General features: G+C 44.5%; 1 protein-coding gene across 2 annotated transcripts; it reads left to right on the top strand.

Annotated features, from left to right (window-relative positions):
• Positions 1-3,850: 3,850 nt before the first annotated feature.
• UBLCP1 (ubiquitin like domain containing CTD phosphatase 1) lies at positions 3,851-20,754 on the top strand. 2 transcript variants are annotated; one of them, XM_075900647.2, is made up of 11 exons: positions 3,851-4,002; positions 7,073-7,263; positions 8,361-8,452; positions 8,844-8,929; positions 9,019-9,134; positions 11,139-11,237; positions 13,137-13,174; positions 13,711-13,809; positions 14,270-14,386; positions 17,268-17,395; positions 19,748-20,754. In XM_075900647.2, exons 2-11 carry the CDS (start codon positions 7,110-7,112, stop codon positions 19,773-19,775), a joined length of 957 nt encoding a protein of 318 aa, XP_075756762.1. In that variant the 5' UTR covers positions 3,851-4,002; positions 7,073-7,109; the 3' UTR covers positions 19,776-20,754. The 2 variants fall into 2 exon arrangements, with proteins under 2 accessions (XP_075756762.1, XP_006138361.1); XM_006138299.5 differs by lacking the exon at positions 3,851-4,002 and adding an exon at positions 5,184-5,207.
• Positions 20,755-20,917: the final 163 nt, after the last annotated feature.

The following is a 20,917-nucleotide window of genomic DNA, read 5'->3' as shown; positions in this document are numbered from 1 at the left end:
GCCCCAGTTTCTCCAGCTAGGAAACTAGCTCTCCACCACAAAGGTGTTGCAAGTATTACTATGCTTTATATGGGGCCTAAAATGACCTCTTTATCTGCATTGCCCAGACTGTATGCCTACTTTGTTACTCTATTATTCTTCTGTTACACTTTTGAGAACTATCTAAGATTTCAGAGCTAGAGATACTACCAAACTACAGGGCGTCCCTTTCCTACTTGACAGCTTTAAAGAGAGAGGAAAAGGGAAGCAGCTTTGTATGGATGCAGGGAAGGGTAGTGTTCTTAAATGAGTTTTATCTCAAAATATGACTTTGCTAATTGCTGTGTACAACTCTGGAAGCTTTCCAGCATTCCCCACAGGATACGTCAACAGAGCTACTGCAAATCTTAAATGGCAAATATGATTTTAAGAAAAATATCTTATCTGAGATACAAATTGCTTGTTAAGTCTGGAACTGCAGGTTGCAGATGAGAGCTAAAGCCTAAATGAATATCACTATGACAATCTTCCCCCTTTTATAAGGCTGCTTTTGGAAGCTGAAGTATTTATGTGCTGAGGAATGAATATATAGTTAGGAACTCAAAATATGTACCGACAGATAATACATTGCATTCTCCATCAGGGAAGAGACTACCTTCAGAAAATAAGATTTCTGCACAGGTTTTATTTTTGGCACATTTTCTTCATACTAGGATTTTAAAGCTACTGCTGCCATTTTGGGGAGAAAGCAGCTCATACTTGCTGCCTCTCAGTCTTTCTTAAATTTACATACTTTTGTAAGCTACACCATCGCATATAAATTCTTTAATGAAGTCAAAATATACCTAATTAACACTTTGTACAACTTCTACTTGAGTTCTCATATGTAAGAACACAGCCCGTTGGCTACAGAACAATTTTCACAAAACAGAAAACCCTAAGTTAAAGGACATCATCTTTGCACAGAAGTAATTTTTTTGTCCACAGTACTTCTGCTATCAGCAAACAAATAAAACCCTTTCAAATTATGTCCAATCAGAGGGGATCCTTGAGGGGAGGGACAGCCTCTGCAAAGTTGGTGCAATGAGATATCAAGCAGAGTAGGAATCAACTGAGATGTTATAATAGCTGTGGGTAGTGTTAACTTCCGAGTCTAGAACCCTTGGCACTGAGGAACCTCCTTTTAAAGCCAGGGTGGGGACCCTGCGGCCCAGGGCCAGTTGCAGCCACTGGCTTGCCTGGAAACAGACCCTAAGACTTGGGACTCCCCCAGCATTGGGGAGTCTACTCAGGTTCTCCAACTCTCCCACTATGTGGCTAGAGCACACAAAAATCTACTAGCTTGGGCCCCTTTAGGCTCTGGTGTGTGAAGGGAATGTGGGGAGTGTCTTTCAGCTCAAGTCAGGGAGGGTTTGGTTTTTTATTTTTTTGCTTCTCACTTGTCTGCAGCCCCCAACTGATGTTTCTGTGGGTCAGCAGTCCCCAACCCAAAAAAGGTTACCCACCCGTTTTAAAGGATAAATTGGGGGTAATGAAGAGAAGACGATGCACAGAGTATAGGAGCCAGGAGCTATATACAGGTACAGAACTCTGAATACATGGCCCTCTGCCTCCAGGCAGATTTCTTAGAATCTGCATGGATTTCAGAGAATCCACTGGGCTTCAGATCAAATCCACCATCTGTTCCAGAAGAGCAAACAATGATAACATGCTGAAAACTCCAGGAGAATCCAAAATACTGTCCACAATAAACAGGAGTTAGCAGTGGTAGGTATGAGGATGATTCTGGGGAAGAGGAAGGACAGCAGAGAGGAGGTGAAATTGGAGATAATGGGGAGAAAAAGGAGGGGATTAATGTAGGAAACAGTAGGGTGAAGGCAGAATTCTGTAAACCTGATAATTAGCAATTTAACTATAGGGCTATGTCTACACTCGCGGATTCTTGCGCGAGTAATATGCAAATGAGGCTAAGCATGGAATATTGCTGAGCCTCCTTTGCATACCTAATGAGCCACCATTTTTTTTTCCAGAAGAGGTTCTTGCGCAAGAAGGAGCGATTACACGGCCCCTTCTTGCACAAGAAAATCCCTCCTGCACAATGCCATTACACCTATTACTTTTCAGGAAGAACGGCATTGCACAAGAGGATTTTTCTTGCGCAAGAAGGGGCAGTGTAGACTCTCCTTCTTGCGCAAGAGCCTCTTCTGAAAAAAATGGTGGCTCATTAGGTATGCAAATGAGGCTCGGTGATATTCCACGCTTAGCCTCATTTGCATATTACTCACGCAAGAAGCTGCGAGTGTAGACATAGCCTAATTGTGCATATTGGTTTAGACAAGTTCTGGGATTCCTTTAGGACTAGCTGTTTTTGCTCTTCTGCTAGCTCCTCTATCTTTCCAGAACTAGCCCCCCATGAAATTGTTATTTCTAAGGGCTGGCTTCCCAACTGCTCATGCACTGATGTCTCACCAAACTTCGGCCACCCCTGTCCACAAGAACACAGATTGATCATCAGACCAGCTAATCCAATTTCTAGTTTAACCAGTTGCCTCAGAGGAAGGTATAAGAAATTACCACAGGCAATTGTCAAACAATTCCTTCTTACATGGAAATTTCTTCCTAAACACTGCCAACTAGAGGCTGAGGGTTTATTTCTCTTCTACACCTTTGATGTAACTCTGGCTGTTCATGCTAGCCATAAAAGTGCCGGATCTGCTTGTCTCTCAGCACTTGCCCTACATTATACTGAATACGTTAGCAATCTACAGATAAGGATCTAGAAATACCTATGGTATTATAGGCAGAGCACATAATTTAATTCCAGGTCATGTTTACTGCCTGCAGCAGACACAATTATCTTTCAAATTCAATTAAAACTGCAAGCTGAAATACATTGGAACAGGGTAGAACATCTGGTAAATGGAGTGCCAAGTGCAGAATACAGTTTACTAGTAATCCAGAGTAGTTTATTAAGGTATGTGTTTTTCCAGGTACTTTATATAAGGGTACAAATGAAAATCTTGCTTCTGCCAGCCTGAAATGTTTGAGTTAACCACTAGCCAGTTGTTGAGCTACTTGCAACCACTCTCATTGCCACAATTCCCAGCCAACAAATATGGAACCTCTCATCCCTGACTGCCATGGAGACAACCCCAAGTAGATACACCTATTACTCCTACTTCAGTCTTACCCGTGAGATTGAGACACACCCCTGCACCGGCATGAGCCCGACCAGCATGTATGTAGCCTCCTCTTGCACACCCGCCCCAGCAACCAGCCCCTGAACACACAGGCACCTGCTAATCTACAAAACCATCCGCCTGAGGCTTAGACCACCCTCCACCAGTCCTCTGCCCTGGAACCTAGGCCCCCCCCGCCCCGCGGGGACCCCCCGTGCCTGGCCCCCCACCCTCTGCTCCACGGGGACCCCCCCTGCCCCGCAGGGAGCCCCCCATCCGGGCCCAGGCCCCCCCCCCCAGGCCCCCCCCGCAGGGAGCCCCCCCTCCGGGCCCAGGCCCCCCCCGCCCCGCAGGGAGCCCCCCATCCGGGCCCAGGCCCCCCCCCCGCCCCGCGGGGGCCCCCCCCGGGCCCCCCCCCCCGCCCCGCAGGGAGCCCCCCACCCGGGCCCAGGCCCCCCCCGCCCCGCAGGGAGCCCCCCATCCGGGCCCAGGCCCCCCCCGCCCCGCAGGGAGCCCCCCATCCGGGCCCAGGCCCCCCCCGCCCCGCGGGGACCCCCCTCCCTCTGCCCCGCGGGGACCCCCCTCCCTCTGCCCCGCGGGGAGCCCCTTGTCCGGGCCTAGACGCCTCCCCTCCGGCCGTGTGCGCACGCGCACTACCCAGAGCCAACCGCCTCCGGCCCCCCACCCTGCATCCGGGTTCCTGGCGCGCGGCGGGAAGCGAGCCGCTCCGCCGGTCCGGCCACATCCGGGTCTTCCTGCGCCACTCCTTCCGGGTCGCGGGGAGTCGGCGCGTTCCGCTTCCGGTGCGGCTGCTCCCGGGGAAGTGCCGGTTCCGTTACCCAGGGTGAGTGAGGCGGGGAGCGGGGCTCCCTCGCGCGCTGCGGGGCGGGGAGCCCGCACGGGGGGGGGGGGAGGGCGGTTCGTGGTCGCTGCCGCCGCCGGGGAGCCCCTCACGGGGGCCCTGCCCGCGGGGGCGGGGGCGCGAGGGGGCCGCTAGGGACCCGCCCCCCCACTGCAGAAGGGAGGCGGGCGCGTTGGAGAGGGCCCGGCGGAGGCGCCCGAAACCATGCGGGGCTGGAGCACGTGGCCTGTGAGGGGAGGCTGAGGGGCTGGTTCAGCCTGCGGGGGGGGGGGGAGCAGCCTTCAGCTCCCTGCGGGGGGGTCCAGAGAGGCTGTTCTCAGTGGGGGCAGCACGAGGAGCAACGGGCTCAAGCTGCAGCGGGGGGGGGGGGGGGGGGTCGAGGCTGGAGATTAGGAAAAACTATTCCCGGGGGGGGGGGGGAGCGCTGGGACGGGTTGCCCAGGGAGGGGGTGGAATCTCCATCCCAAGCTTGACACACTCCTGGCTGGGATGATGTAGTTGGGGTTGGCCCTGCTTCGAGCAAGCGTTTGGGCCAGGTGACCTCCTAAGGTCTGTTTGCACCCGAATCATCTCTTGAGAGTTGCTCACCAGTATTTTTAGAAACCCTCATCTGTCTTTGGGATGTAGCTGGTTACGCACGGGTCTGGTGCATTAAGAAAAAAATGAGAGTGGTCACAAGGCTTGGTTGTAGGACTCTACTAGTTATAATAAGCCCACTGGCCCCGAATAGTTTGGTAGGGCCTCATGTCTTGTCCTCCAGTTCTGAATAGTGGTCTAAACTGTGACTCTTCTGTGCCCTGGTATACAGAAGATCTTTGATAGGTGAAGTGAAAGGGACACTGGAGGGCTAGTGATGGAATCTATTCTGAGTTTGACCAACAGAACTTGTGCAGCGGTGCAAGATGCAAAGACCTTTACATAACATTTGAATTTCCAACTGGAAATGCTCTTCTTGATGGTGAACAAGCTGGTTAATCTGTTTATATTCACTAGCAGAGCTGAGTGTTTGGGTTAGTGAGGTGTTCCCTCTCTCTCTTTCACTTTCAAGATAAAAGCCTTTGGATTTGGACCAAACAATTCATCTGGGATCAATTTCTCACCAAGGTTGCACACTGTAGTTCTTGGGTGCTGTCTGTGTGGCACCCAGCACATCTGAATTAGAGCCCTGTTCCTCTCAGCCAGTGAAGGTCAGTGGGTAGGTGCTGGGGACACTTCTGGAAGGCATGATGCTAGCTCCTTCTAAATAAATTACTACTGTGTTTTCTCCAAAACATCTCCTGATGTTGGGTTTCTATCGCTTTTAATTTTTTTAATGGAAGATTAATGAGGAAGCTGTGATGGAGGTTCAGCAGTGCATGAAATTATTTGATCCAATTCTGTTTCCTTCTAGGCCTGTCCTGGGCACATTAGAGACAGCTGATTCAATTATCTGAATCAATCAAAGTCTTTTGCCTGTGGATGAAGTTAATTCAGATCCTTTACCTCCTGATTCCTGATGTGCACCTGTAGAAATAGATGGTTAGAACCCTGCAAGAATACAAAATTGTATCCATATCTGCAAAAATGAGCTGCGGATATCTGCATCCATGGTTGCGGATATAAAGCAGATATCTGTGGATTTGCAGGGCTCTGTAGGTAGTTGTTTGAGTGTCTGTACAAGAGAGGAAGGATAGAGTATTTTAAGCACAGTACTGGGACATGAGAGATCTGGTTTCAGTTCCTGGCTCAGCCGCTGATCCGTGTGTGATCTTGGGCAAGTCACTTAATTTGTCTGGGCCTAGTTTCTCATCGGGAACATGGGGGTATGTGCCCTTCTTATGTATTTAGATTCTGGGTAGGGACCATCTCTTACTCTGTATACCTCACTTACTGCTATGGGGTCCTGTGTTTGGTAGGGGCCCCTAAGTGCTACTCTGGAACATAGGGTGTGGTGAGTGTTAGTAAGTCTGAGATTCAGATAGTTCTGAAGAACACTGAAGAGAGCATCAAATAGGAAAAAAATCTGATTCGAAGCATCTGACTACTTTTAAATCTGTAGTTCCAGCTTGCCTTACTTATTTTTAAACACCTCCATACACTTGCTATAGATGTTCTTGGTACTTCTGTGGGTCAGTTCTTTTCACTTTCTTATGCCAATCTTCTGTTTGTTCCTTCAGACAAGCTCACACTAATGATACAATAGCCTTCTCCTCTGCCCCTCCTGCTAATCTAGAACATCCTTCCTTTGACCTTGTACCTCACTGATTCTCCACCAATTTTCAAACTTCAGCAGAAAACTGTATAGAAAAGGGAGGAAAACTACTAAATATCTCTCTCCCTTTGCTATTTGTGTCTGTTACTGGGTGTGACCTAAGTGTAAACTGTTTTGGACACAGTTGGTATAAAGGATGCTATATAAATCAAAGGGTTGTTTTGAGAGAACTATAAGGTAATTGCATTATGTGGATATCATAACAAGTACAAGTGTTTTGGCTTTGTCTTCGCACACCTACATTGATACTGGCAGAATAAAATATGTGCTATATTGCAAGTATTTAACATCTGCAAGGGCCTAAATGAGCGCAGAGAAGGCTAATACTTAAATTTAACGGTCAAGATTAGAAATATTTGTACATGTAGTTGTCCTTCCATAATTTCATGTGTCAAATTCATACACTTGACAGTCTCATTGCTTAAGAGTGCCATAGTGCAGTTAAGACTTGCAATTACTATCATTATGATGCTGTTTTACTAAAGTTGAGTGCTACTAGCATACACTGTGTTTGATGTGCATTGAATCGGCATTGAAGAAGCACAAAATGAATGTAACCCTGCTAAATTATATTAAAATGTAACTACAAGCCCCAGTTTTATTTCTGCATTGAATCCCTCAGTCAATCCCTTAACATTTGTATTAACTGCAGCACTTATGACAACGAAACACCCAAAATAATACAGAAGCCTTTTAAAATATTGCAAGCATATAGTATAAATCTGTTTGTCTTCCATTAAATGCTGTTCTCAGTTCTGCATTTTTTAATATGACATTTCTTTGTCCCTTCCCTTCTTGCAGATATTGCTGGCTGTAATTTTGAACATATGCTTCAAGGATGTCTCTCTCTATTATAATAAAATGGGGTGGACAGGAATATTCTATAACCTCATTATCAGAAGATGATACGGTGTTAGATCTTAAACAGTCTCTCAAAGGCCTTACAGGAGTGCTACCAGAGCGCCAGAAGCTGCTTGGACTGAAAATGAAAGGTAATTCTTCATGTTAATTATTTGTCGAGACACCGTCAGAGGAAGAACCTATTTTTATGTGCCCCAGTTGTATACACCAGTGGTGCTCTTCCTGCCCAAGCTAATGGCTATGGATTTTGAATGGATGTGTTGGCAGGGATGTCGTACATCACTGAATATTACTTAGTATTGGTACATCATGCCTGTCCTTAGGCAACTGCCAGCTGATGTGAAACTTCGGCAAAGTTTTGTTTTGTTTTTTTTTAAAGAAAAGTGCAAGTATGTGTAGTACTTGGATTATTAGCCCCCTCTCTTAATTGGAGATTCAAAGTGCTGTTGTAGGATAAGTAGTTTTTTATTTCAGTGTGGCATTACTCTGTGTATTCAGAGATTCCTAATAGTCTATTCTTGAACATCTCAGGTGGGTAGCCTTGTTAGTCTGTAACTGAAAAAACTTAAACAATGAAAGAAGCCGGTTGTGCCCACGAAAGCTCGTGATACTACCTACATTTTTGGATAATCTCTAAGGCAGTGGTCCCCAACGCGGTGCCCGCGGGTGCCATGGCTCCTGCCAGGGCATTTGTGTGCGCCCGCCGACAACCTGGGCTGGCCCCGCCCCCGGCGCACTGGAGGCGCCTGGTGCACAGTGCTCGGGCGGCCCCAGCCCCAGGGGACATGCGGGTGCGCGGCGCTGGTGCCGGCCCCGGGTGCGCGGCCCCGGGCCCACGGCACAAGGCGCTCGGGCGGCCCCAGCCCTGGCGCACATGCTGGCGCCGGTTGCAAGGGCATCCCTGCCCCTGGCGTGCCCCAGGACGCGCGGCCCCGCCCCGGGCGCCCTGCGCGTGAGTGGCTCCACCCCCCAGGCGCCCAGCGCGTGAGTGGCACCGCCCCCAGGCGCCCAGCGTGTGAGTGGCCCCGCGCCCGGGAGCCTCTAAAGGTTGGGGACCACTGCTCTAAGGTGCTGCAGGACCATTTGTTGCTTAAGTTTATCCTTGAACATGTTAGTGGCATAGGGAAACTGATGCTCCAGTGGCATGGTAGTTAGTGCGGGTCTGTCGTCATGGACCAAATGGAACCCTCTGCTGCAGTGAGAAAACAATGTTCTGCTTCTTTTGCAGGCAAACCTGCAGACAATGATGTTAAGCTCGGAGCTCTGAAACTGAAACCAAATACGAAAATCATGATGATGGGAACTCGTGAAGAGAGTTTGGTAAACATTTTCTTTTTGAACATTTGTTTCTGTAAAATTGTAAACTCTTTTGTCATATGTTTCCTAAGTATGACTGAGATTCTAGTGTTCCAGCGACAAGTTAGTGTAAAATAATGGCACCATATCAACTTCCTGCTCCTGCCTTGTATGTAAAATGAACTTGCCTGTAGAACTGTAATAAATTTTCGCATGTTATAATTGCTGTAATAAGTCATAAGTATAAGCCCTGTTTCGTGTGGCTAACATCTATCAAAAGTTTCTCAAACTGTGCCATTGTTAACGTGAAAATTATATAAATTAAGCAGTTTTATCTTTCTCTGGTAACGTGTTGTAATAGAGTTCTGCAGTCCTGTGTGTTTATTTTAATGCTGCTTTTTTTTCATCCTTCTAGGAGGATGTCCTCGGACCACCTCCTGACAATGATGACGTTGTCAATGATTTTGATATTGAAGAGGAAGTTGTTGAAGTAGAAAATAGGTGCGTTGTAGCTATTTTAAGAAAAGATTGCAGTGTTGCTGAATCTTTAATCCTCATGTTAACGATAACTGTTTGTACTCTTGTATTAGGGAAGAAAACCTATTAAAAATTTCCCGCAGAGTTAAAGAGTACAAAGTGGAAATTCTGAATCCTCCTAGGGAAGGGAAAAAGCTGTTGGTACTAGATGTTGATTACACACTGTTTGGTAAGTTATGGAACTTACTTCTTAAAGAAGTTAGTCTATTCAGTAATTACTGTGTTAGGCTTTGATAGGTTTTTTCCCCTTACAAGTCACGTTTTGTAACTTTTGTTTGTGTCACTACATTGCTACCTTGTACTCTTGGTTTTTGTGTTTTGTCTGGCATTGCTACAGTTTTAAAGATAACCTTGTACTTTATCAACATTGAATACATTGGATTTGAAGTAGAAATGCATTAATATGCTAAACAGAGATGCAGAGAAGTTTGGGGGGAGGAGGTGTCAAATTTATATTTACATCCTATTTTTGCTTTTCTTTGCTATCCTAGGCATTGAGGTGTCACTGAAGGGAAAAACAATTATTTTTAAAATTCTAAAGTTAACCTGTAGGTGATCAGGTTTCTCTTTTAGGGAAGAGGAGATTAGGTCCGTGTTGGGACCAGTTCTGTTCCGTATCTTCATCAACGACTTAGATGATGGCATAGAAAGTACGCTTATTAAGATTGCAGATGATACCAAGCTTGGAGGGGTTGCAACTGTTTTGGAGGATAGGTGTCATAATTCAAAATGATCTGGAGAAATGGTCTGAGGTAAATAGGATGACCTTTTAATAAGGACAAATGCAAAGTACTCCACTTAGGAAGGAACAACCCATTTCACACACACAGAATGGGAAGTGACTGTCTAGGAAGCAGTACTGCAGAAAGGGATCTAGGGATCATAGTTGACCACAAGGTAAATATGAGTCAACGGTGTGACACTGTTCCAAAAAAAGCAAATGTGATCATGGGCTGCATTAATAGGAGTGTTGTGAGCAAGACACAAGAAGTCATTCTTCCACTCTGCTCTGTGCTGATTAGGCCTCAGTTGGAGGATTGTGTCCAATTCTGGGCACCACATTCAAGAAAGATGTGGAGAAATTGGAGAAGGTCCAGAGAAGAGCAACAAAAATGATGGAAGGCCTAGAAAACACAAGCTATGAGGGAAGGCTGAAGGAATTGGGCTTGTTTAGTTTGGAAGAGAGAAGACAGAGAGGACGTGATAGCGGTTTTCAAGTATCTAAAAGGATGTCAGAAGAAGGAGGGGGGGGGGAATTGTTCTGGCTTCTGAGGACAGGACAAGAAGCAATGGGCTTAAACTGCAGCAAGGGAGGTTTAGGTTGGACATTAGGAAAAACTTCCTGCCTGTCAGGGTGATTAAGCACTGGAATAAATTGCCTAGGGGGGTTGTGGAATCTCCATCACTGGAGATCTTGAAGAGCAGGTTGGACAGACACTTGTCAGGGATGATCTAGATGGTGCATGGTCCTGCCATGAGCGCAGGGGACTGGACTTGATGATCTCTCAAGATCCCTTCCTGTTCAAGGATTCTATGATTCTCATGGAGTTTTGAAACACCCATCCATAAAACATTGCATATGAAAACTACCAAAATGGTTTCTCTGAAAGATCATCCTTTTCTTATGTCATCACAGACTGTATTGCGATACGGGGGCATTTTGGAGTTTGGCTCTAAACCTCAACCAAACATCTTTCTGTCTCCAGCCCCCCGAAATTGTGTGTGTGTGATGAGTGTAATCTGGCATCAGAATTCAAATCATGAGAGAGACCATGAGTTGAAGGTGTGGAATTAATAAGGAGAGGCTTCTCAGGAAGGCATTTTCTAGAGGGCAGACTACTATGTATATGTGTTTTCAGTAAGAATAAATAAGGTGCATACATGGTGACTAATCCTGCCTTTTGAAAGAAGGGAGACAAAGTGGACTTGTGGTTAGGTTCCTCCAGATAGTCGGACTGTGTTGAATTTTTGGCTTTGCCACAGACTTCCTAAGAGGTGCAGGCAAGAGACTGTCTCTGCTTTAGTTCCCAGTGTGGGGACATTGCTTTGCTGTATAATAGGGTTTAGGAGAAGTGTTTTTTGAGATGTTGGGGTGCTTCATTGATGGGGATCATATAGGAATCAGACTTAACAAAAAAATGCTAAACTAATAATTAATTGTTTTTCTTCTCAGACCACAGGTCATGTGCAGAAACTGGGATAGAGTTAATGAGGCCATACCTTCACGAATTCCTGACATCTGCATATGAAGATTATGATATTGTAATTTGGTGTAAGTTATTTACTGTACCAAATGAAGATCCTGTAAATTGTTTGGCCTGTAAAATGCTGCAGTAGAGATGGTAAATGTAATTGCAGCTTTTGCTGTGTACAGGCAGTCCCCGACTTACTCGGATCCGACTTATGTCGGATCCGCACTTAACAAACGGGGCTTTTCTCGCCCCGGAGCTCACGGGCAGCGGGTCGCCACCCGTGTCCTCTGGGGCGAGAAAAGTTTCTCCCGGTCTCCTTGGTCTGCTGGGGGGGTCCAGCAAAGCCGCTGGACCCCCCCAGCAGACCAGGGACACCTGAGCAAAGCTGCTGCCTGGGCGGCTTTGCTCCCGGGCAAACGAGCAAAGCCGCCCAGGCGGCGGCTTTGCTTTGGGTGTCCCTGGTTTGCTGGGGGGGGGGGTGGACCCCCCCAGCAGACCAGGGGGACAGGAGCAAAGCCGCCCAGGCGGCGGGGGTCCCGCCGCCTGGGCGGCTTTGCTCGGGTCTCCCTGGTCTGCTGGGGGGGGAGGGGGCGCAGCTAGTGCGCCCCCCGCCCCCCCCCCAGACCAGGCTTTTGTTGCGGGACGCCTCGGGTAGAGCAGCTAGGGTGCTGCCGGGTTGGTTCTGTGGGAACCTACTGGGCAGCGCCCCAGCTGTTCTGTCCCAGGCTCCAGATTCAGCAGCTGTTGAAACTGATCAGGCTGATTCCAGGAAGCTGGGGGCAGAGCAACTCTGCCTCCTGCTTCCTGTAGTCAGCCCCTGGTCAGTTTCAGTGGCAGCAGCTGAATCTGGAACCAGTTCCGACTTACATACAAATTCAACTTAAGAACAAACCTATAGTCCCTATCTTGTATGTAACCCGGGGACTGCCTGTATTGTGAACCCCTATGCAATACCTTAATATTGGCTGTATTGCATTCCATCCTTGAGGGCACATCTACTACAGGGTCGAAGCTGAAATAAGCTACACAACTTGAGCTATGTCAGTTGAAATAGCTTATTTCGACTTTTGGTGCTGTCTACACAGCACGAAGTCCGAGGTAGAGCACTCGTCCTCCAGCTTCCCTGACTCCTCGTACAATGTGGATTACAGGAGTTGGAGTGAGAAGTCCTCCAGCTCAACGTTATTTTGACATTGTGTCGAAATAGCTGCTTGTAGTGTAGATGCGGAGAATGTTATTTAGGAATGTCAGTTATTCCAAAATAACACTGCTGTGTAAACGTGCCCTGAGTGAGTAGTCCATTCATGCTCGGTAGTGATTAGGTCTATTTTTAAAAAGATGGTAGATCTCATGTCACTAAGCACCATACACTGCCCTTACAAGTAAGTGAATGTGGTGTAGAAATGAACAGGGTATGAAATTAAGTGACTATTAATTTGTACAGCTGAACAAGTAATTGATGGAATTAAGCTGTATGTTAAGCATGGTGATGGGCATAGATCCCAAACCAGGCAATTGATAAAGTACCTAGCAACAGTGTGGAGCAGGAAACGAGCAAAACTCTGTCACCATTATTATGGGAAGGTCTGTCATCTGCCTTAAGACACCAGTTGGTTTCCTGTTTTCTAGCAGGTTGAGACTTGCCTCTAGCTGTCCTACAGTCTAATTTTTTTTATCTAATTTTAATCCTATTACAGCAAGAGGGTTAATTTAACTTAATTACTCTGCCTTTTAAAGTATAGTAGCTTTTGATCTGACATAATATTTTTCAAGCTCAAAGAAATTAGTTTATTTCCTTTGTAAAATTATAGTTGAAACTAACTTGAGGACAGTGATGGAAGGAAAATGTAACGATTAAAGTTTAACAGTTTAACTTGCACCAAGCAGGCAAGTGTGATCTCTCAGAAGAACTGAAACTTTACCTCCCACTGGTTCATCTTGATACACTGTCCTTTTTTTCTCTTCTCCCTTTGTTTTAGCTGCTACTAATATGAAGTGGATTGAAGCTAAAATGAAAGTAAGTTATTTCTGGATATATTGTTTGTTTCTAGTATGTTGTCAGTATTTGGTAAATATAAGTTTGTAACTTTTAATCAGAGTTTGTTCAGCTGCAGTACTAGCAGTTAGGGAGTGTGGGAAGGGAAGTCAAAAGCTGTTTGGGTTTTCTAAAAGTTCAAAGTCTTTTAAAAACTGTCTCCCTCACGAAACCGAGGGTAACCCTAGACTTAGAATTCCGTACAAGGTTTTGCTGCAGTGTCTGTTAAATTTGCATACAGGAATGATACTGATGTGAGTCAGAAGCTCTCTCTATTTTGCCTCTTCACCGAACTCACTTAGATTTTTATAACTAATCACACAAACTTTTTCAGTTTTTTCAGAATTCTGTACTTCATTCTTGTTGGATAGGAGAGCAGACCTCTTTCTTTAGCATGTCTCTGTTCATCCCCAGCAGCTGATTCCTTCACAAATACAAACTTTGATTCCAATACACTGTAAATTACAGCAGTAAAACTTTCTCAGTCTGAAATTTCAATTCATCTTTTTGTTACCCAGGAGCTGGGAGTGAGTACAAATGCAAACTACAAGATAACCTTCATGTTGGACAGCGCTGCTATGATAACGGTGCACACTCCCAGGAGAGGGCTAATAGATGTAAGAATCATTTCGATTTTGTCGCTCAGTAGTTTCTTCCTTTTTAAACAATAACATTTTCTTTTAGAATAGTTTGTGATTGGAGTCCCTGTGTATTTAAATTTGTGTTGGGGATTTCACAGAAGAAAACTCTTAAATAACTGAAGTTAAGGTGTCCCTGGGAAGAACAATTTCGCTATATGTCAAAATGCTATGATGGTTCTTTGGTTATAATGGACAATGTGATTATCAGACAAAATAATAAATAAGGCTATTGGGAGAATATTCATTTAAATTAGAAGACAACTTTTCTTGATAGTGGCTATATTGAATCTGCTGAAATTACCAATATACATTATATCCAAAAGGATATAAGTGAAAAGTACAGTTGCGGTGCTGATTATATAATTTCCACATCTCTTGCAATCTTTACAGCATGTGTTTTTCATCTCAGGTAACTCTTACAGACTTATATTTGCAGGTGAAGCCTCTTGGTGTTATATGGGGCAAATTTTCAGAGTTTTACAGCAAGAAAAATACGATCATGTTTGATGATATTGGACGAAACTTTCTAATGAACCCACAAAATGGACTAAAGGTAACTTTCAATTACCTGATTAACAAAGCAGCAACAAATGAAAGTAAATAATTGACTTCTTATGGCTGCTTTTTTATTTCTTTGCTGTATTTTTAAACTAGTCTGAGTTGTTGATCAACAAAACACAATACTTATTCAATAGTTTAAATACAAAGAACAGCTATATGGATTAGTTGCTTTTTCGTTGTAAAGCAGATATACTAAATAGGGTGTTTTGATTCACTATTAGTCAAAACATTTAGACTAAAGTTGCATCATTTGTGCATATATGTTAAAATCGTTGTAGTGCCTAAAGATCACAATCAGGTTGGGCCCCACTTTGTCATTTATCCTGTTTGTATAGCACCAAGCAATCTCAGAAGTGTGCTTAATGGTCAGAAAATAACTCCCATCAAATAGCGCCAGGGACTGGATTGGATGATGTCTCGCAGTTCCTCCCAGAGTTGTTGACTCGAGTCCCGCGACTTGAACTTAAGTCGCCTAGGTGACTCGACTTGAGACTCGACTCGGGTTCACTGTTTATGACTTGAGACTCGACATGAGACTTGCTAATTTTGTTAAATCGACTTGGTGAAAAAATTGTCCAAAAATGCCGATATTGATGGCTTGTACAAAAGTGACTGGATTTATTTTTTAAATTAAGACTTGAGACTCGACTCGAAAGTGACTTTAAGGACTCGAGGCGCTACTTGAGTCTTGAACTGTAGTCACTTGGACTTGACAATGACGACTTGAAGACAAAACTGGTTCCTCCCAGTTCTAGTATTCTAGGGTTCTATCTTGTTTCTGTACTATACCAGTAATGTGCCAATATAAAATGGCCCTGCTCCTATGAAATCAGTGGTCCTGCAGCAATGCAAGTTATCCAACACAGCAAAATTGCCAACTGACTTCTGTTTCCAGACTCCTTGTTATTGGTGTTGATTTACTGACTAGAAAGCTGAAAGCTTGATGTTCAGATAAGGAGTTAAATTGCAGCGAGGAGAATAGTCTTAGGAAAGAAACAGGACTCCAAGATGATGTTTGCATGCAAACGTGATTGTTGAAATTGCGTGAAATGTGCAGTGGTTTGGGAAGCAGAAGCTTATCAGTGCGCTTTCTGTGAGGGGATTGCCAGATGATACTCCTCCAGGGCAGACTCCTAAGGGAAGTGCATGGCAAGATGCCGTTAGTAAAGTAGCAGGGAAGACTGGTGGTGGCTGCAATGAGGCACAGATATAACACATACCAAGCCTAAGGCAATTGTGAGCAAAACTATGTTAAAAGCCTTCTCTTTTCCCAGGGAGGCTCTCATGTTAGTGAAATGTAAAAACCAATGAATAGTCCTGCAGCACCTTAGAGACTAACAAAACATGGAGATGGGATCCTGAGCTTTCGTGGGCACAGCCCCCTTGGAAAGCTCATGAGACCATCTACGTATTCTGTTAGTCTCTGTGGTGCTGTGCTGCAGGACTATTAGTTGTTTTTAAGTTTTTCCAGTTACAAACAAACTCGGCTCCCCCTCTGAAGCTAGTGAAATGTGTGTGTTGGAAGACAGATCTAGTTAAGATAACGCCACTAAGTTCAAGAGCTGGAAATGGCTCTTGCATCCCTTGTTGTAAAATCTATCCAGTTGCATTAGAAATTGAGACAGACTAGGGCAAATTGCTTGAATATTCAGTCTGAATAGGTGACTTGATGAAGTGTGAGACTGACAGAACGGTATAATTACTTGTTAGCGTGGGTACAGCCCAGACCATGTGGACAGCAAGACAAATGAAAGGTGATTGTTGAGGAAGGATGTTGGAGGTATGTGACTCAAGATCAGATTGTCAGCCTGAGGCAAAAGAATTTAATCAGCCAATCCACTCAGGCTTCCCTGAGTGCCCCAAAACTTTCCATGGTGGGATCTGGACTGAGTGCCACAGCTTTTTTAAAGGGTCACAATCAACTCAGAATCATTTAGTTTTTTAACCTTTCTGTTGTTCCAAGTAACACCAGAAATGCCTGTCACAAGGCTTCCACAGACACTTCCTTTTCAGTTTTATTTTCTGCATTTAATGGTGCTCTGTGAACGGTTATTTTTACTTTGCCCCCCATAGCCCTTCTCTGGGGGCAGCTTTTCACAGAAAAACAGGAGAGAGAAGAAAGATTGGGAAATGCAACTAATGCCATACACAAACTGTCAGGAGAATTTGGGCAGATGCAATTCACTTGTATTTGTGTCCCTTTAACTCAGAAGTCAAATAACCCTTAATAGCTGCAGATTGAGCTGGGACTGAAAAGTACCTTAAGTTCTTGCTATAATTTTGTAACTGCTGTGGTGAAATGGCAACAGAGACAGACTGAAACCAGAGCAGTAACAATAGCGTTCTGCTGTGGGTAGATAAGGGACTTCCTATCTCTCCAAGAGACAGTTTTCTATAGAAACTTGCGGAAACGATCATTTAACTCTCAGTTCTGGACATCCAGGCTCCAGATTGCAAGTACGGTATGCATACAGCATAATCTAAGAATTGTAATGAGCTGAGCTTCAGATGGTAAGTGTTTCTTGACTAATGAGCCAGAAATTAATTATAAAGAGTGCCTTTCTTGGCTCCTGTTTTCAAAAAATGAGACAGCAAGAAATCGCTTTTCTAGTTGGCTTAATCATTTTCATGAAGGGTGAGATTTCTCTAGAAATAAAAGGTCTGTGCTGTATGATACTGGTTTGTGGAAGAATATTTTTGTGTAGATTTTTCTGGGATTTCTCTTTAAGTGAGTGGCAAGAACACCTTACATACTCTGCATAGTACACTCGCTTCACAAATAATAAGCATGTTGCTAAGTCACAAATAACCAACTGCAAGAGAATTGGCAGTGTGTTTATTTTAAGCAAATGTTTATACTTGTGTCTCGATAGATAAGGCCCTTTATGAAAGCACATTTAAATCGGGATAAAGACAAGGAGCTTTTAAAACTTACTCAGTACCTCAAAGAAATAGCGAAATTAGATGACTTTTTGGATCTGAACCACAAACACTGGGAAAGGTAAGAACTATGATATCCCCTTCCTTCCATTTTTCCTCCCCCCTCCCCCACTGTGTCATTCTTTATAATTATCTGGCAGAAGAAACTGCTATTAGGGATGTGAATGTTTAACCCGTAACCCTCACTTTTAACCAGTGAGGCTTACCAGTTACGGCTAACTAGTGGGGCAGCTAGTGGAGCAGCTCCCCACCTGCCGCAGACAGGGGCTGCTCTGGCATCTCCGCTGTAGCAGCCTCTGTCTGTAGCAGGCCTGGCTGGTGCAGCCTTGCTCCGTGGGTGCAGCTTCTGCGTGCTTGTTTCTAATCATTAACAAGAGGTTATGCTATGCTAGGTCAAATTACAAAGGATGAACAAAACAAGCAACACAAGTATACCAGGGCAAAATTAGAAAGGCCAAGGCACAAAACAAACTCAAATTAGTTACAGACATACAAGGTAACAACAAAACATTCTACACATATATTAGAAGCAAGAGGAAGAGCAAGGAGAGGGTAGATCCGTTTCTTTATGAAGAGGGGAAAGCAATAACAGAAAATAGGGAAATGGCAGAGGTGCTTAATGACATCCTTTTTTTGGTTTTCACCAAGAAGGTTGGTAGTGATTGGACACCTAACATAGAGAAAGAATGCCTGTCACATTGGGGTAGGCCAGTGGTCTCCAACCTTTTTACACCCAAGATCACTTTTTAAGTCTCAGAACAGGTGAAGATCTACTGCCCCACCCCTTCCTTGAAGCCCCGCGTACATTACATGAGGAAATCTAATGTAAATGTACTGCACAGGTGTGCAGTTCAGAGAGGGCTCAAGAGCTACTCTTAGAGCCCCTAAGATCTACCGGTAGATCGCTATCTACTGGTTGGTGATCACGGAGGTAGGCTGAGAAGCAAAAATAAGAAAAGAACAAGTTAAAAATTCCTTACACAAGTTGGATGTCTTCGAGTCACTCAGGCCCTGATGAAAAATGCATCAAGGAGCTGACTGAGGAGATATTTGAGCCATTAGCTATTATCTCTGAAAAGTCATGTAATGCAGGAGAGATTTTGGAAGTCTGGAAAAGAGCAACTGTAGTGCCTATCTATAAAAAGGGAAATATGGGCAATCCGGGGAATCACAGACCTGTAAGCGTAACTTCTGTGCCAGGAGAGATAATGGAGCAAATAAATAAGGAATCCAGTTGCAAACCTCTAGGAGATAAGTAACAACTAGCATGGATTTGTCAAGAACAAATCAAGCCAAATCAACAGGATCACTTTCTTTGGTAGGCTAACAAGCCTTGTGTTTAAGGGGGAAGCTGTAGATGTGGTATAGCTAGACTTTGACATCAAAAGCGAAGTATCAGACACTTACAGTCCACTCTGTTAGCCCCCTTTAGCATGGATCCTTTCATTGACAGATATTTTTTTGTTTCTCCACCCCCTCTCCCCTCTTTCTCTGCTTTTTATATTTGTCCCTCTGTGCCCCTTGCCTCATTCATCTGAAGAAGTGGGTTGCGTCCATGAAAGCTCATGATACCAGCTATATATTTTTTGTTAGTCTCTAAGGTGCTAAAGGACCATTTTTTAAAGTTTTTAGACTTTAGTAAATCATTTGATACGGTCTTGCATGACCTTCTTTTTAAAAAACTAGGGAAATACAGCCTAGATGGGGCTACTATAAGGTGGGTGCATAACTGGCTGGATAACTAGTCCCACGGGGTAGTAATCAATGGTTCACACTCATGCTGGACATACATAACTAGGGGGTTCTGCGGGGATCAGTTCTGGGGCTGGCTCCGTTCAATATCTTCATCAGTGATTTAGATGGTGACATAGAAAGTGCACTTATAAAGTCTGTGGGTGATACTAAGCTGGGAGGGGGTGTCAAGTGCTTTGGAAGACAGGGTCAAAATTCAAAGTGATCTGGACAAAGTGGAGAAATAGTCTGAGATGAATTGGATGAAATTCAAAGAGGACAAATGCAGAATACTATTACAAAGAGCCTCCTCAAATTGTTCTCCTTGCTTCTTGTCCTGTCCTAAGAGGCCAACGGGCTTAAACTGCAGCAAGGGAGGGTTAGGTTGAACATCTGGAAAAACTTCCTGCCTGTCAGGGTGGTGAAACACTGGAATAAACTGCCATGGGGGGATTGTGGAATCTCCATCATCGGAGATTTTTAAGAGCAGACCAGGCTACCATCCCCTCTGCCACCAGCCTTCCTGCTGCCTGACTCCCAGCCACTGGAGCTCTCTGGCCTGGGAACATCCAAGGTCCTGCTGGACTGTGGAAGTTGCTGGACCAGAGAGTCCCAGATTTTAGAGATTCATCCTTCCCTCATTTTATTTTTGGTTCGAAATCATTTGTTTTGTTTCTTTCAGGTACCTTTCAAAGAAACAAGGACAATAGCTTTAATAAACTCTTTGTGACACCGAACTGAAGGAAACATAATTGAGATCTTTGGACCTTTTCTTGCTTTTCTGCTAGAGTACACTAGTGCTGGACACTGAATCAAACCCCAGAACGACTGCTTATTCTTGGTCTTCCAGTTGGTTTGTTCTAATTTGCATTTTGTTTTCAGGATCACAGCAATAAGCTCAGAGAGAGAAATAAGCCAGTTGCTTTTTCTTGCATTCATTTCCAGTGTTTAAAATACGTTCATTGCTGCCATAATACCACCATATCCCTTAAAGGGCAACACCATTCTGAAACTGGAAACAAAGATTTTTGTTTTGACCAAAAAAAGTTGAGTAAGGAGAATAGTCTTGGCTTTCTATGAATTACATCAGTCCTCCTTCCCCTCTGTCTTAGAAACAGTCTCCCTCTCCCATACCACTATTTATAATTGTAAGATACAAGCTGTCTAAGTTTGGTCTATATTAGTATGTCAGTGTTTCTTTGTGCAAGACAGTTTGATTGGAAAATACCACCCCTAAGGCAAGTACACACTAGTGTGCAAACGCTGTGCTAGAAAGCAGTGGATCACTGGAATACCAGACAGAAAGCTACAATTGTTTGATGAAGTGAAAAGCAGTCTGCCTGAAGGAAAATTTCCCCAACGAGATAAAGGGTTTAAACCTCAATGAGAGACACATCCCTGCGAAAGCATAGACGGCCCCCTTCTTCTGCTCTAGTTCATCTTGTCCAAGTGCAGACACTGTGTTTCAATGACAGTATTCAGCCATACTGGTTTTAAAGTCCCATTTATTTGCGCTGCTTGAGCCTGCACTAGAGAAGTGTGATGTGGCTGCTGTTTGCATTACTGACAGTCCTGCGTTATGCAGTTCTTGTATTTGAAAGAAGGCCGATCCTTTCAAATAAAGATGGTATATATTGTTCTTAAGGAACTATAGCAGTTGTGTAAATAATAAATACCTTTTTCTTATAAGTGTGGGCTACCTGTGTCCTAATTCTTTTCTTAACAAGGGTCTCTCTCTTCGCCTTCCACATATTGATCTTACACAATTTCTAAGGGCTACCTTCTCACCTCAGTGTGACTAACCCCACCACACATCACACAAGGGTTTTTTACACCCTTGATCAGCTTCAGC

This window comes from Pelodiscus sinensis, chromosome 16 (genome assembly GCF_052426305.1).
Source record: "Pelodiscus sinensis isolate ZL-2025 chromosome 16, ASM5242630v1, whole genome shotgun sequence".
NCBI lineage: Eukaryota > Metazoa > Chordata > Testudines > Trionychidae > Pelodiscus > Pelodiscus sinensis.
This window is presented reverse-complemented; position numbering and strand designations above follow the sequence as displayed.